This window comes from Martes martes (assembly GCF_963455335.1).
Source record: "Martes martes genome assembly, chromosome: 5".
Classification (NCBI taxonomy): Eukaryota; Metazoa; Chordata; class Mammalia; order Carnivora; family Mustelidae; genus Martes; species Martes martes.
The window spans coordinates 47,089,453-47,106,576 of NC_137892.1; the positions used below are offsets into that span (position 1 = coordinate 47,089,453).

The following is a 17,124-nucleotide window of genomic DNA, read 5'->3' on the forward strand; positions in this document are numbered from 1 at the left end:
GGCAGGTGGGGCGGGGGTCGGGAAGCAGGCTCCCTGCTGAGCAGGGAGCCCCATGTGATGCTGGATCCCAGGACCCTGAGATCACGACCTGAGCTGAAGGCAGAGGCTTTAACCCACTGAGCCACCCAGGCGCCCCCCATTTTCTTCTTCTTATCCCACCCTAGGAAAGGTTGCCTGGGCAGGATTTTCACAAAACCGTGAGTCAAGCAATTTCAGCGTAATAAAAGATCTGTAGTAAACAGTGAGGAGGACTGACTGCTCTTGACAAGCTGTGTGACCTTGAGTTTTAACCCCTGTGGAACACAGTTTCCTCATCAGTAAGCTGTCAGGCTTGAGAATTCTGTACTTCAGCAACTCTGATAGTCTATGCTGTAATGACCTGAAGCTTATTAAATACTGTACCCAGTGAGAGATGTTCAAATGGGAAATAGGGGCATTTAGCCTCTGGAGTCCCACACACCTGGGGTCTAATTCCAGCTGTGGAACTTTGGCAAGCTGCTCAACTTTTCCAAACATGAGTTTTTAATTTGTTAAACGGGTATGAAAACGGTAAGGGTTAAATGAGGGCATGTTTAGAAAGTGCTTGGCTCTTAGCACAAGGTAAATCAATTCAAATCAGTGATTTTTAAAAGTTATGTTAATACCAACAGCCTCAAAAGTTTCTCCTTCTTCGGTCTCATCATGGTAGAAGCACGTTCTGTGGTGACCACTGCCTTGAGAAGTTAAGCACAAATGTTATTTACCTTTCTTAAGGAAAAAAGGGTACTATTATTTGACGTTATGAAATTTTCTGTGGATTCGATCTATGTTCTAGATCTACATTCTAGGCAATATGGGAACAGGAATCTTGGTAGTAGGAGCACAGATTTTTACAAATCCTAAAAGATTATGTGCTCATTAATGCATATATGATTACTGATGGGATGATTAATATATATAAAAAAATATTCTAAGCTCTGCTGAACAACTGTCTCAGAGCCTTTCAGCTTGGCTTCCATTGGGTTTTCAAATTCATTCCTTTGCTGTAGACCTAGTGGAGAATGAGGGGACATGAGAACTTTTGCTAAGTCCTTGTGCTATAAAACCAACTTCCAACCTCAATCTCTACAAGGATGACAGACTCCAACAGGAATCGCGAGGGAGTTTATGAAGACCCAGTCATGTGGGAACTGAGATATGGGCCTGTCATGGACCATCGAGCTTCCCACTGATGCATGTTCTTAATAAGAAGCCTTAAAAATAAGAATTGTAACAAAGTTGCCTTGTCCTAGCTGATTTTCAAATAACCAAAATGAAAATGCAACATGACAACAAATGTCATTCCAGAAACCGTATAAGCAAAACAAACTCACAAATGTCTCTAGACGGCAAGTTTAATCTTTTCCAATATTAAAGAGGTAGTGTTATTTAGTGGTTAGGAGAATGGCTCTGTAGGCAGACTCCTGAGTTTGAATGCCAACTCTGCTACCAGTCATGTGAATTTGAGCAAATTCCTTAACTGCTCTGCACTCAGTTGCCTTGTCTATAAAACAGGAATAATAATAACAGTGCCTTTCACTGCATTTCCCCACTCTGCCCTAGGAAAAAAATTCCATGAAATACAAGAATGGATTTTAAAGTAAGATTCTTTTGAAACTGATGTAAATTGATCATTTGAGTTGATGAACATTGCTGCTTGCCTAAGTAAAAAGTTCTGTATTTCCTACATGATAAGGGACTTCTCAGTTATGTACTAATCTGCAATTTAAAAATTTCGTATTCAAAAATGGCTGTTATCCCTTCTCTGTTGCCTACTTAAACGTCTAAAGAAACTCTGTCAACAAAACTATTATTTTTTAATTCCAGTGTACAATACTCTCTTTCACACAAGCAGGAAACCTCAGCCATCAGAGAATTCCAACCGTATTAAGATATTGAGTATAACAATAGAGAACACAATATCGATTTCTAGCGCTTTTTTGAATTTAGATACACATTCATCTCTCAGTTATTTAAACTACCTAGGTATAAACTACTGACAGGAAGATTTTATAAGACCAGCCTATTGAAAAGAACATTAGAATCAACTAAAACCTTGCTATCTGTGTGACCCAGATAGCAATCTCTCTGAGCCTTAGTCTTCTCATTTATAAATATGTCCTCATACCCTCTTACCTAGTTGCAAAATATGCAGCAACTCTTTAAAATTTTTTTAAGTTTATTCTTTTTAGTAATCTCTATACCCAATGTGGGGCTCAAACTCATGATCCCAAATCAAGAGTCACGTGGTCTTCCGACTGGGACAGCAAGGTGCCCCACAAAATTTGTAACTCTTAGAGGATGAAATGAAACCCTATGTAAGTTACTTAGCACAGTAGGTGTTTGATAAATTAATAAATGGTTGGTTTCTTTCTCTTTCTGTTTATTTTTAAATATATGGATCCTCAAGATACATACATGCTACTGGACCTAATCCCTCCCCCAGATCATTCTAGAATTATTTTCAGATTATCAGCACTAGCTAGAATGTTCTTTGTTAAGCTTTTATTTATTTCCCATTGACTGTCCCTCCACTTTGAATAGCAAAAAAGCCTTCAGTTTGCTCACCTATAGGAGAATGTGGAGAAGTTATACATACACAGAGAAGATGCGGTTTATCACCAGTTCAGTTGGAAATCAATTGGGGTATTGTGCAAAGATTTTAATTGCAAATATGTACATCACTGTTCATCACATTCAATCTTTGGAAATATCTGAAGAAGTGTACAAATATGACTGTCAGAAGGACAAAAGAAGGAAGTAATTCTTATTTGTGAGGCTAGGAACCCTGTCTCACCACAAGAACATTATTTGAGAATAATTCAGTACCAATCACTGCAATAATTAAAAGGTTCTTGAAGGCAACAGAAGCCTCAAACTCAACAGCCAAAAGAAGTTAACCTTCCCTTTTGGATCTCTGAATATTCTGCAAAGGGGTACAATGTTTCTTAGTGACATAGACACTTTATAGCTAAAATCCCATACAATGATTAATTACTTGACTGACTGATATAAAAGTCAAGTTTACAGTAAGGTATCATATGGATGATAATTTAGGGGTTTGTTTTGTTTTGTTTTTTGTTTTAAAGTCTTTGTGCAGACATAGTATTTCATTTCTTTTCCACCTAGGAGTGGAATTATTGGATCACATGGTAAATTTACATTTACTTTTTTTTAAATTAACGTATAATGTATTATTTGTTTCAGGGGCACAAGTCTGTGATTCATCAGTCTTACACAATTCATAGCACTCACCATAGTGATAATTTAGTTTTATAACACTGCTAAGGAAAAACAATCACTAATTTGAACTATTCAAACGTTATGCAAAATAAACAAGAATGTGCAATAATTTAAACATTTTGTACTAAAAATGTGCATAATGTTTGCTGACAATCAAAGTTATGTCAGACCACTGGGTAATGTAACTTGCCAAGCTTTAACACCTTAGCTCAGTGTTTCCAGGCAGTGCTGGGGTGGGGGGATAGGAGACACTGAACACTCAGAAGCCTGTGAAAGGGAAAGGGTGGGAGGAAGAGGGAAGAAGGCCTGTAGACTGAAAAGCTGTAAGCCTCTCAGCGGATTCAGAAACTCCTTGATATTGAGAGAATCACTGCTTTAAATAGTTTAAAGCAAGATGAACTTACATTAGGTCAGAGAAATAACCAACTGTTTTCTACCACCTATAATCCACTGGCATTTTTCCTGGTGGCAAACTTTGTCCCTTTGTACTTTCATCGGGTCAGAAGGAGCAAAACAGACTACGTACGATACTAGGATAGGTTCACAAAATTATTTTGCAAAAATATTTCCCAAGCAGTTCTTAAAAGAAGATTTTTGGTATTGATAATGCCAGCCCAAGTTAATGAGGAGCTTAGACGTTCCCTAAAAAGACAGCCCTACGATACCTCAAGGATACCTGTCCTCTCCAATCCATGTATTCTAAAACCCAGGGCAACTTGATCCTTGGGATGATGCCTACATCACCTTCCTCTCTAAGACAAGAGTTTGCAGCAGACATCACCAATCCCCATACTGCTACAGGCAGGTCTTCTGGACCAACAGGAAAACTCCTAATGCTGCACACATCCCGTATGCAGCTCGGCTGTAAGTAGATATACATATATTTTTTTGTATACACACACACACACACACACACACACACACACACACATACTTAAACATACATATTAAAAGGATCCAATTTTCAAATGACTAAGTGAATTTTTAGAAAACAGTATTTGTCTACCTTTGTAGACTGGGGTCTAAAATTCAAACAAAAATATGTGTTGGGTGATGTCAAGGAGTCTGTCTAGTCAGTAGGAAGAGAGTGTAATGGGCTTTGTGACCAAGTAGAACATACATTCCCCACCTAAATGCTTTCAAACATTTAAAATACATTGTGCCTGCCTAAAAATATTAGTCCAAATTCTGATGGAAGAGGCCCAGAAGAAATACTGGATAAATTTTGACATAAAAAAATTAAAGACAGAGATAAATAAAAAGATAGTGAATATAAAAGAGAAGTTAAGAATCCTAGAAGATAAAAATCGTGGCCACCAGTTTTAATTTCCTGCCGTACACCAAGCCCTCTGATACATAAATAAAATATCATGAAAAGATGCACGTGTCAAAGCATGCAAAGTACTGTTACATATTGGTATGAGAATATTTACATTCCAGGATTCTGATGATAACTAGCTATAGGAATGGAGTTATAGCAAAATATTTTATTTGACATGCTGGATATAAACACAATTTTCTATTTTCATGATAAGGAGGAAATATAAAAAGCACATGTAGCTGAAAAATGTACAAATAATTCTACTCCCTGCTCCTTCCTCTGGCCACCCTCTTAGTATAGGTAATAAAGAAACCCTATGCCACAGACTGAGCCCCTGGTTACTCTGTAGGAACAGGGATCTCCGCCCCCTCCACTAACAGCTCTGTTCAGTGCAGCTCCCAGGGCTCCGAGGTCTGGTCTAGGTCTTCATACTTCTATCATTTGTGTGGGGGACCTCAACCCAGCACAGAATCCAGAGAGTTTACAGAATCCAAAGCTGGCCTCCATCTCCTACAGCAATTTTGAGTGAGTTGGAATTGGTCTAGGCCCTTGCTTGTGGGTCAGGAACACCAACCAGGCAGTTCGTGAGGAAACCTCAGTAAGATTCAGAAGTCTGAGCTCCCGTGCACAGCTAGAATTTTTAGTAAATTCACTGAGATTGTACTGCCTTGCTAACGTCAGAGGCAGAATACTTCTAGAAAGGCTCTGGAGAGACCAACTTACTTCTTAGAACGGTGGTTATCAGATTTTACAGTGTACAAATTAATCTCGAGAGTTCATTAAGGCACGGATTCCTCTTTGATTCTGACTGGGTAAATGTGAGGGAGAGCCTAGGAAATTTCCATTTTTAAATAAGTATCCCAGGTGAATCTGATGCACATACTCTCCAGACGACACATCATGAAAACTATCTTAGAGAATTTCAAGGGGGTGCAACACATACTAGGGCAAGGATTGGGAGAGCCCCAGGGCTATGGATTAGCCCGGAATTACCTTATTGGCCTGCATATTCTGTCTGAAGACCAACAACCTTCCCTTTAGAGTGCTTTAACAAATCTCTTCAATTAAGGACACTTCGCTTAGATGACAGTTACAATCTTCATTCCTTAGATGGAACTACTTACTTTTCCCCAAATGCCAAATTGGTTGGTCCGGTTTAAATAAAACACCCACAATCTATGTTCTCCTGTCTAAATATTTCTCTTTGTAGCTTCTTTTTCATTATACCTTACAATGCTCTCATTTTGGAAACTAGATGAATCTGGAATGTATGTCTTAGCACCAATGTGTCTGACAAGAACATATTTAATCCTATAGTTTTTCTGATATACTGAATCATCTGCATACTAGGAAAGTACAATGGTTTTCACAAACATATTTACATAACAAGAACATATTTAATCCTATAGTTTTTCTGATATACTGAATCATCTGCATACTAGGAAAGTACAATGGTTTTCACAAACAATCGTACTTCATGGTTTCTATGTAAATAGCCTTTAAAATAAAAACGTTAGGGGCACCTGGGTGGCTCAGCGGGTTAAGCCTCTGCCTTCGGCCCAGGTCATGATCTCGGGGTCCTGGGATCAAGCCCCGCATCGGACTCTCTGCTCAGCAGGAAGCCTGCTTCCTCCTCTCTCTCTGCCTGCCTCTCTGCCTACTTGTGATCCCTCTCTCTGTGTCAAATAAATAAATGAATAATCTTTAAAATAAATAAATAAAAATATAAAAACGTTAGGGGTGTCTATGTGGCTTCGTTGTTTGAGCAGGTTGAGCATCTGCCTTGGGCTTTGGTCATGATTCCAGGTTCTTGGGATTGAGCCCCTCATCCCAGTGACAGGCCACCTGCTCAGCAGAGAGCCTGCTTCTCCCTCTCATCTGCTCCCCAATCCCCCCACCAAGTATAAATAAAATCCTTAAAAAAAAAAAAATGTTAGCTACTCAGTGTTTCTCAACAGGGTACTTACTGGCATTTGGGCTGACAATTCTTAAGTATGCAGGACTGTCTCGTTCCCAGTGAATGCTAGGGCATCACCAAAAGCATGCCCATGTATTTTAATATACCTTTTAATAGGGTGCTACGTCCCCTGATTAAGAACGAGTGAGCAAAACTATATTTATGGAAAGCCATAATTGCTCAAACCCATTATTTCTTATTTCTAAGGGTACATTACAACATCTCTTAAGACATGCTAACTTCTGAACAAGACCATGTACTTTGGTCCATTGGGCCATATACCACTGGAGATCTGCACATAATCCTACTGTTAGCAAAGTGATGTTGTTGTCCTAGTGCCCTCCTACCTACACTAGGCAGTAATAATAAATCATCAAAAAACAACCATAATTGGTTTTAGAACAAGAAGAGATCAGCATAATCTGCATGAGAATAGGGTGGTAACAGTTATTGCTACATTTAGTGAAAACTTCTATGTTCTAGAGGTTAGCTGAGTACTTCACATTACATGATGATAATGCAGCCATGAGGTCGAAACTCTTATTATACCCATTTTACAGATTAAGAAAGTAAGAGCCTGACCTCTTACCTACCACACTGCATTGTTTCTCAGGACATATTTAACAGCTCTCTATAAAATATTTTCCCAGGGCATGAAAAGTTATCACATAGTAAAGTCTCATTTGGTTACATAGTCTCATTAGCTCTGTTACTTCTGTTCTTAGAATGCCAGCTTCTTGCTATACTGTATCCCTTGAATACAGGATCCATATATGCTGTTTCCCCACAGCATCTACCATGGTTATTTCTACATAGTAAGTGCTCAATAAATATTTCTTGAATTGAAAAATAAGACTGGTTTTATCAAGTGAAAAAAAGATCAAGAGGAACCCTTCTTTGATCAATTCTGAGAACAATCAAGGAACTAAATTCACCACCAATACTATATAACCAACTCTTCTCATGCACTGGGAATCTTTTTTAAAAGCATGTGAACTGAGCCACAGCTAACATTTATACTTGCATGTGCTGTTTCATAAATACTGTCGTGCAGTCTGCAAAGCTCACTTTATATAATCGATACTAAGGGTCCTTGCTGTGCATACGTGGATTCCCACTCCACCCTGATTGCTATTGGCCACTTTCTCAATTAGTCAGCAGATGTAGCCTTTCCAGCTTCAGCATGATTTAGCTGAATGTCACCACTTTAATACTATACTGTCTTCTAGAATCCCGACATCACTGCCTTCCCAGCACATTCCCAGCGACAAATACCCTTTTAAATACTGAAAAATCAGTGTGCAAAAGCTGAATTCACTGCCCACAAACAAAACATCAGGAAGAGACACTCGATAGTCACTCACTAGAAAACAGTTTCCCCCTTTGAACAGCGGGTGCCACTCCTTACTGACCTCTGCAATGCAGAGGTTTTCACTCAACAACACACCTCGTACAGCAGAAACTTTCCTGAGCGGCTGACTGAGCATTCTGGTTCTTCTGATGTATAGGTGGGTTACTAGAAGACTAGTCAGAGAACCGAAGGTCTTTCCCCTTAAGGAAGTTTCTCCTAAACTCTGCCTGGTTTTCTCAAGCTGTAAAATAGGAATAAAGAATTTGCCTCTTGACTGTTCCTGAAGAACACCGGGACCCTAACAGTGCAGACGAGATTGTTAAATCTCTGTGAAAACATCTTGCATTCTTGAAAGACAAAGTACCTCTCAGGGATGTTATCTGACCACAGTCTCAGGTTGTGTTCAAGGAAATAGAACCAAAACATGTTACAACATATGCCACACCACACCCAGTATGTATCAGGTACGTGGAAAGGTTATACAGAGTGAGCTCACTCTCTAAAACGGAGGTCAGCACAGTAGTGAGGGCAGGGCTGGGGCGGGGGGCGGGGGCTGGCGGGGGGGGGGTACTGGAGAGGTCCTAACCATAAAAATGCCAAACCAAATAGAGCTGCTGCTTTTCTTCTTTGCTGTTTTTTCCAGGTCACACAAATCCCTGGTTTTGTAAACCAACCGCCCGCGTCCGGTCACCAGATACATTACAGCTGAAAAGCCAGCAACAGTGTTACCGTCCGGGAGGGAGGGAGGGAGAGGTGGACAAGTAACACAATGTAACTTAGAGCCCATTTGGAAAGAAACGCATCTTCGGGGTCAAGAGACTAGTAAGAACGCAGGTCCAAGCCGGGAAGCCAGACGCAGGGTGCGAATGTGCGCCGCGCAGGGCCGGGCGAGAAGGGGGCGGCTCAGACCGCTCGCCTGGGAAGCAGACGCGGCCTTGGAGGACAGCGGCCGAAATCAGTACTCACTCTGCGTCCCACTCCCCGGGCCCAGAGACTTCCGCTGGGTTTTCAGGCGGTTTGCATTCCTGGCTGGGCTCAGCCCCCGCGGTTTCTGCTTAGAGCCTCAGCCCGCAGAGAGCACGGGGCGGGGCGGTCCCGGGACGCGACGCACGCCGCTCTCCGCCCTCCTCCCACCGCGGCGCCGCCCCGGAGCTCCGCGCGGGTCTGCGGAGGGAGGCGTCCGCTCTGCCCACTCGTCTCGGCCAGGCCTCCCGGAAGCCGGCTCACTTATTAATAAGGCCGCCTGGGATGCGGGCCGCGTGCAGTGCGCACAGCGCCGGCTGATGGCAGAGGTCTCCCGCGCCCGGGCTGTCACCCGGTGACTCCACCAGAATAAGGGAGGCAAGAGGGGCACTCTTACAAATATATGGCTCCAAATATCTCTTTTTTTAAACTATAAAACAAATTAAGAATGACCATCAGCAGGGATTCATCCTGCTGATCATCTCAAATAGTATAATACATCTCAAATAGTATAATGGATATTTTAAAGGGCAGTTTAACAGAGTCAAACTTCTACTAAATTACAGCACATAACATATTATTGTGATTAAAACGATCAAAATAAATAATCAGAAAAATGGATTTTAAACCAAGGAATAAAATAAGGATTCATAGGTCCGTACTACTATATAGATTCATGAATGAATGAATGAAAAGGTAATGCTCTTTGTTCTAGAAGAATGGCAATTAATTAAATACAGAATGATCGTGTTCATAGAAAAGAATTATGTAATTTTAAAAGAAACATGGAAAGCCAACTTTTCCCAAAGCTGCAAACTAGTCACAATAAAAACTCTGGACACTGTGCCCAGGGTGTGTCTGGAGGAGGTGGTGGTCAGTGATTGGGGAGCAGAGGCCTCAGGCCTAGCTAGTGACAGCTGAGCAATGACTCAGTGCTGCATCCAGCGAAGGCTGAGGTGACGCCAGCTGGCATGAAAAAGGCAGAGAGCTCCTCTGCACAGCTTTGTACCCACAGCAAACCGTCAGAGCAGGTGGGGTCGCTCTACTTCCTCTGCAAGGTGTTTCTCACAGTCACCTCATCAGTTTTCATTTTTTGTTTTCTGTTAAGTAAAGCTGTTGAAGTAAGACCCTTTCTAATATTTTATAATTCCGTGAACAGAAGACCTTGTCCTTAAAATTATTCTCCATGAAAATACAGCTTAAAAATTCCTTTTTTTAGGGGCGCCTGGGTGGCTCTGTTAAGCCTCTGCCTTCAGCTCAGGTCATGATCCCGGGGTCTGGAACTGGAGCCCCACACTGGGTTCCCTGCTCAGTGGGGACCTGCTTCTCCCTCTGCCTCTGTCCACGTCCCTTCCGGGGCTTGTGCTTTTTCATTCCACGAGCTCTCTCGCTCTCTAAAATAAATAAAGCGTTTTTTAAAAAAATTTTTTTTATCGTTAGTATTTTCTTTCCTTTTATTTTTTTTTAACGAAACTTCAGCTCGCTTGGGTTTCACTGACATTCACTTCCTCCTATGACAAACAGCACAGCATGACTTATTTGAGCCACACCCCAATGGGATGAGTCCCGGGTACCACATCCCCTAGCGTTAGGTAGCACATCTCCCTCAGTGAAGGTGAGTGATCCTGTGCTCCTGAAGAGTACAGATGAGTAATTACTTGTTATGAAATAAAATTTTCAATCTTATCCTGTGATTCATGTAGAAAGAGGCACATTTTCTTACACAGGAAGAGGAACTTTATCACTTCTTGATGTGCTCTGGCTGCCCCAGTCCTAGAGGTTCATCCTTTCTCCCAGTGTGGTCCTCAGGTCATCTGCATCTGAAACACCTAGGGGTAGGTATTAACTACATAAAGTCCTGGGCCTTACCCTACCCTCTTGAATCAGAATTCTTGGCTTGGAACCTGAGAATCTGCATTCAAACCAGTGTCTCCAATCACCGTTGAGGTAATCTAAGGGACAGGTGGTCTAAATGACCCACTATCAAAAACAGTTCAGCATCCTTGCTACCCAACCTGTGCTTGCCAGGCCAGCAGGATCAACAGCAACGAGGAGCTCGTTAGAAAAGCAGAATCCCAGTCTCACTGCAGACTTCTTGAATCAGAATCCTCATTTTAATAAAACCTCACTGAGTCGATGTGAATATTAAAATATGAGACATACTGCTCTGAATCTTGTTTTCCAAACATTGGTTACTTGTGCATTGCCTGTCATATTTGTAATAGGCTATAAATGTATTACATTTACTTAATATTTTAAAGATTTATTTATTTATTTATTCGACAGACAGAGGTCACAAGTAGGTGGAGAGGCAGGCAGAGAGAGAGAGAGAGAGAGAGGAGGAAGCAGGCTCCCCGCCAAGCAGAGAGCCCGATACGGGGCTCGATCCCAGGACCCTGGGATCATGACCTGAGCCGAAGGTAGAGGCTTTAACCCACTGAGCCACCCATGCGCCCCTACTTAATATTTTAAAAAATAGATTTACTTTTTAACTTTTTAACTTAGCCTGTGTTAAGCGAAGCTATCCTTGGGATCATGAGTCTGAAGTGCTAGTTTATTTTTCAGCACATTAAAATATATATGTAATTATTAAAATAAAAATGCTTGCCTACTTAACACAGAGTCATCCCCCAAATCACATGTGGTACTGGGGGTGAGGCTGACACTGACTGCCCGAACACACATAGTTTATCCTGCCTCTCACTAGTCTTATGGATGAGAAAATTGGCACCTGAGAGCAGAGCGATTTATGCCAACACAGCTATTTATGGCAAAACCAGGAGCAAAAATCACGAAAGAATTTCCTGATGGGTGCTCATTCCTTTGCAAATCTTTTCCCCTGTAGCTGAGAGAAAAGAAAATGTCTGTATCCCCTTCCATTCTAAAGGCCTAATATTGCTAAACAACATATCATGATTCATTTATCTCCCTGTGCAGTGAGGCAGTTCTCCTGTTTTCCTTTCTGTAGGAGATATCTGTCAGTTTGCAGCTGGCCACACACCTGAATACCCTCACTTCATATTGATAAGTTTCCCACCTCATCAACATGCATTTTCCCAAAGTAGAATCCAGAGCGCTCACAATCCCAGATTCCCTCATAACAGGGTAAAGGCCTGTGACTCACACTGGTCAATCAGATGTGGCATAAAGAATGACACTGGAAACGAGCAGCGGGAAGAGACCACTGCCCACCAAGAAATCTGGGTCTGACAAGGTGTATGTGTCATCACGATTGGCAGGGGCAGAGTTTCTGGTATCTAGTCCTAAATGTGTTAGCTGCTCAAGCTGTAGTGGCAGCAGAAGCAGCTCCCGTAGTGTGTCAGGGCATTGTTCTTAGCTGTGAAACTTTACATTCCTGCTGCTGGAGACTTTTGACTTCTGGATCTTTCCACGAGCTACCCCTGCTATCCTTAAGAAATTCTTTTTGGGTTTGAAACACTGGATTCCAGTAGGAAGTAATAGTCTTAATAAATATATATATATATATATATATATATATATATATATATACACACACACACACACACATACATACACACACACATACATACATACATACATACAGATTGATTGATTGATTGACTTATTGGGGCACCTGGGTGGCTCAGTGGGTTAAGCCTCTGCCTTCGGCCCAGGTTACAATCCCAGGGTCCTTGGATCAATCCCCGCATCGGGCTCTCTGCTCAGTGGCGAGCCTGCTTCCCCCCTCTCACTCTGCCTGTCTCTCTGCCTACTTGTGATCTCTCTCTGTCAAATAAATAAATAAAATATTTTTAAAAATATTTATTTATTTATTTATTTGAGAGAGGGTGAGAGAGAGAGCATGCTCGGAGAGGAGAGGGAGAAGCAGCCCTTCTCCCCGGCCAAGCAGGGAGCCAGCCATGGGACTCTATCCCAGGATCCCAGAATCATGAGCTGAGCCCCAAGCAGATGCTTAACTGACTGAGCCACCCAGGCACCCCAACAGACATATTCTCAATAGCTTCTGCAGCCACATTCCTAACAGAAGTTCAACCTCGATTTCCCTGCCTGAACAGGAAGTGGTTACAACACATAGGCCTCGAGGAACTCTGCCCACAACACAATCTCATGACTGCGTATGGATCACAACTCTTTTCATGCTGGCATTAATAAAAACATGAATCATTTCTGCAGCCTCATTAGTCCTCATTATTAATTCATCAAAAATCAAATATTAAGCACTCAACATCTTACAATAATTATTTTGACTTAGAAAGACCTATGCCACTTAAGCACTTTGGGTCTTCCAAGCCCAGAACCGCATGGCAGAAGTGGTATTACTTGTGCACATAATTACTCATTTTGTGAGAATGCTCATAAAACAGTTCTGCAATACATGGTAACCATTCTATATCACACAGCTTATGCGTAGCTTCAAATGAGATGTTTAGCTTTTCAGACAGATTGTGAAGTTTTCTTTATAATGGTAAAATTATCATTTATTTTACTTTTTAAGTTCACGGTGTCAAGAATCAAGAAAACCAAGACTAATTCTCACAGCCAATTCTATCTACTATTTTGTCACATCATGTGTCAGGGTAATATGATGTTGCCTGTGTGTGTTATAAGAATTAATTGTATAATAAAAGGCTTCAAGTGATCACAAATGCTATTACCCCCAGCTTTTCTCAACGATGCATGGGAATGACTTTTTCTTTAAAGTGAGGATCATGCTGGAGCACCTGTGATGGCTCAGCTGGTTAAGTGTCCAACTCTTGACTTAGGCTCAGGTCATGATTTCAGTGTCCTGAGATCGAGCCTCAAGTCAGGCTCATACTCAGTGGGGAGTTTGCTTGAGATTGTCTCTCTCTCTCCCTCTCTGCTCCCCCCTGTCATTCTCTCCCTCTCTCTCTCTTAAATATATAAATAAAACCTTCATAGTGATCAGGATGCTTAGTCAAAGCCCTTTCAATCAGGCATCAAAAGAAGAAATAAGCAAGTATAATATGTCTCTCTCTCTCTCTCTATATATATATATATAATATATATATACATATATATTTTTTTTTCTTCCAATACTCTATAAATGTTAAAGATAACAAGATAGAAAGGAGTGAAGAATCAAACCCCAGGGAAACTAATATTCAGGAAACTGGTGCAGCAAAGCAAATCAGGAATCTATACTGAGAAATTGCAACAGGAGAGAGAATAATGTGGGCAGGGAGACGACAGTGTTTTAGAACTTAAGGAAGGAATGTCAAGCTTGACATTAAACAAACACTAAACATGTGGCTAAAATGTCTCCACCTCCCAGCTATGCCCCCCCCCCCCAGCTTCCTGAGGCAGAGCAGGGTTTGGGGGAGATGTCAAAATTCTTTATAACTGCAGAATGATTGGATGATAACTTTGTGTGTTTAAAAAAAAAAAAAAAGAAAGAAAGAAAGAAAAGGGACTGACTGCTTCTTATGGCTAATTTCCAAGAGAAAACCGGGTGTGATTTTCTATAATGTACTAACCACCACCCTGCGCAAGAGTTTAGATGATTCCAAAATTTGGAAATCACCTGCAGATGATCCACTAAATCTCATAGGGCTGGGGTTTCCTAATGAGGCTTCTTATTTTTAGAGGCGTAATTTAAGCGTGAGTTAAATAAAAGTACTTTAAGACAGGACATAGTTGGAAAATCTTTGTTAGTTCCAGACATCAAAACAACAGAGTATGAGGCTAACAAGAGTAGTCACAGCAGAGATACATTTTCCCAGCACCTACTAAAATGCCAGGTTCAGGGCTAAGAGTTTTATATATATTTTATCTTTATTTTATTTCAGTCTCTCAGCAGGTATGTCAAGAAAAGTCCTATCCCTGTTTTACAAATGAGGAAACTCAGGCTCAGTGGGGCTAGGTCAACTTCCTAGTAATAAGTGGCAAAGAGGCAGGTCAGGTTGGTTTGGCTATGAAGAAGACCTCCGACCCATACCGAGAACTGATGCTGTAGTGCCTCCAAGTCTGTTCAACTCTGGCCATCTTCTTCTCATTTCTCAGCTGGACTTTGGTTTGGGCATCTTTAGGGGCTCCAAGAAGCACTAAAATATAAACTCTTAACCAAGCAAGCAACCTATATGAGAAAGTCTGCAGACCTCCATAGGAAAGCCACCAGTTTTAAAGGAAAAATGCTTATTTAAAATAGTTGTATAGACAGTTCTGAAGTAAGTTAAGGTTTTTGATCATCTCAGACATACTGGAAGACCACAAGTTGAAATGGGCCAAACATAACTATTTTTGAAGACTGAAAACTACTAGCTAAAACTGTAGATTTTTTCATTTTGAAATATGTTGTTTCAGTGATTTTTATAAGTTGCAAAGCTCCCAAGTGCTGTATTATACTAACAGATGCTCAGTTAGGGCATCTCAAGTCCAGCAGTGTCGAGGACCCTGTATGAAGAGGAAACCTGGGTTTGAACCCTACCTCCATCTTACTGGCTTTGCAATCTTGTCAAGGATGCTTAACCTCCCAGAGCCCTGGTTTCCTCAGGTATGAAGGAATAACAATTACAACACTGTGAGGAGATTACATAAGATAATTACACAGAGCAGAGAGCCTGGTGTGGCTAATGTGCACGAAGAGAATCTGGATTTTCTGAAGAGGTAAAAGCACTGTATTTCTACTCCCAGTATATGTCAAAGTCCAATATTATTTATTGATATTATGATAATACTGATTGGACACTTACAGTATAACAAAAAAAATTAAAGCATAAATGGTTTTACTAGGTTTTAAATCACTCAAATCATTATTAAGACATTACATTCCTCCCCTCTCCCCCAGCACAGAAATGATATTTTGTTCAAAACTTATTGACCTGAAGACTAGGAGTCTTTTCACCTTCAAGAAATGACTGACTTTCGGCGCCTGGGTGGCTCAGTTGGTTAGGCTACTGCCTTCGGCTCAGGTCATGAGCCTGGAGTTCTGGGACTGAGTCCCATATCAGGCTTCCCCTGCTCTGCAGGGAAGTCTGCTTCTCCCTCTCCCTCTGCCTCTCCCCCTGCTTGTGCTCTCGTTCTCTCTCAAATAAATAAATAAAATCTTAAAAAAAAAAAAAAAAAAGGAAACGACTGACCTTGGTGGCCGGGGCTGTTCCACCAGCATGGGTTCTGGAAGGCTGACTGCTCTCAAGGCTTGTTGTTTTTTTCTTAAAAATAAAAAAGTATTAGTTTCAATGGGAGAACCGTCCTACCAATGTAGACAAGGCAAATTTTCATATCAATACAAATATCTTCTCAAGCAACCTTCAGACTAATATGCCAATAAGCACACACAAAAATAAATATGTTTTAAGATATTTTTCATATCTTTGCCTGAAGGCCATATACGCATTGAAAAGGAAGAGGAAGTTGACCAAATCCCAATTGCTCAATAATCAGTGCTTCTGGAGAACTGCAAAACTCCTCACATGGGCAGTTGCCATTTCCTTCATGGAGCACGTCTGGAAACAACATCCTTCCTACAGTGCCGGAGAGAGCTGTGTTTAGTACAATCTCCAGGTGGGTGATTTAGCAGTAAGCATCAAAGATGTAATTCTATTTCTAAAAGTTGATCTCAGGGAAATAAGAAGAGAGAGAGCAAAAGCCTTTTTTCTTCAAAGATATTCATCACAGTATGATCACGTCAAAAAAGCTGAACACAATATAGGTAATAATAATGAATGTTTACTGACCACTTACCACGTACCAGACAATGATTCTATCAGAATAATATGCTGCTACAATATAATAATAGAGTAACAAAGCTTTAGTAAGAGTATCTATTTAGAGCATTATTGTAAGCACTCTAAGTGTTTTAAGTAGGATGTGTACCATGTGTCATAACTTAATCGTTACAGGAATTGATACATTGCTGGCACTATTGTTATCCTCATTTTACAGGTGAGGAGACTGAGGAATGGGATGAGTACATAATGCAGCCATTGCCACAACTGGTAAAAAAAAAAAAAAAAAATAGCATGTCTGCTTCAGACCCTATACTCTTCCCTGTCTGGACTGCCTCCCACGATAGTGGGTTGTGTTATGGACATCTACGGGATGAAGTACCATGCAGTTACTAAAAATCATGCTTAGAAGAACATTTCATTAAATGAAAACATATTATGCATATTTTACATAAAGAAAAATCAGCTTATAAAATAGTATGGACAGTATGATCAATGAAATTCATATGAGGTTATCTTCTGATGGTGCAGTTAAGAGAGATTTTAATAAAAATATTCTTCTTGCGGCGCCTGGGTGGCTCCGTGGTTAAGTGTCTGCCTTCAG

General features: G+C 40.9%; 1 protein-coding gene across 15 annotated transcripts in view; it reads right to left on the bottom strand.

Annotated features, from left to right (window-relative positions):
- CAST (calpastatin) overlaps positions 1-17,124 on the bottom strand; it is a 121,738-nt gene that overhangs the window by 63,393 nt on the left and 41,221 nt on the right. For 6 of the 15 annotated variants that reach the window (XM_080804841.1, XM_080804840.1, XM_080804832.1 and 3 more), the window contains exon 3: positions 15,933-16,004. The exons of 5 other annotated variants lie outside the window; for them this stretch is intronic. In XM_080804841.1, coding sequence (XP_080660967.1) covers positions 15,933-16,004 — 72 coding nt within the window. Of the gene's footprint in view, positions 1-8,856; positions 9,097-15,932; positions 16,005-17,124 lie in introns of those variants that run through there. 4 more of the 15 variants (XM_080804836.1, XM_080804837.1, XM_080804835.1 and 1 more) reach the window with 1 other exon arrangement.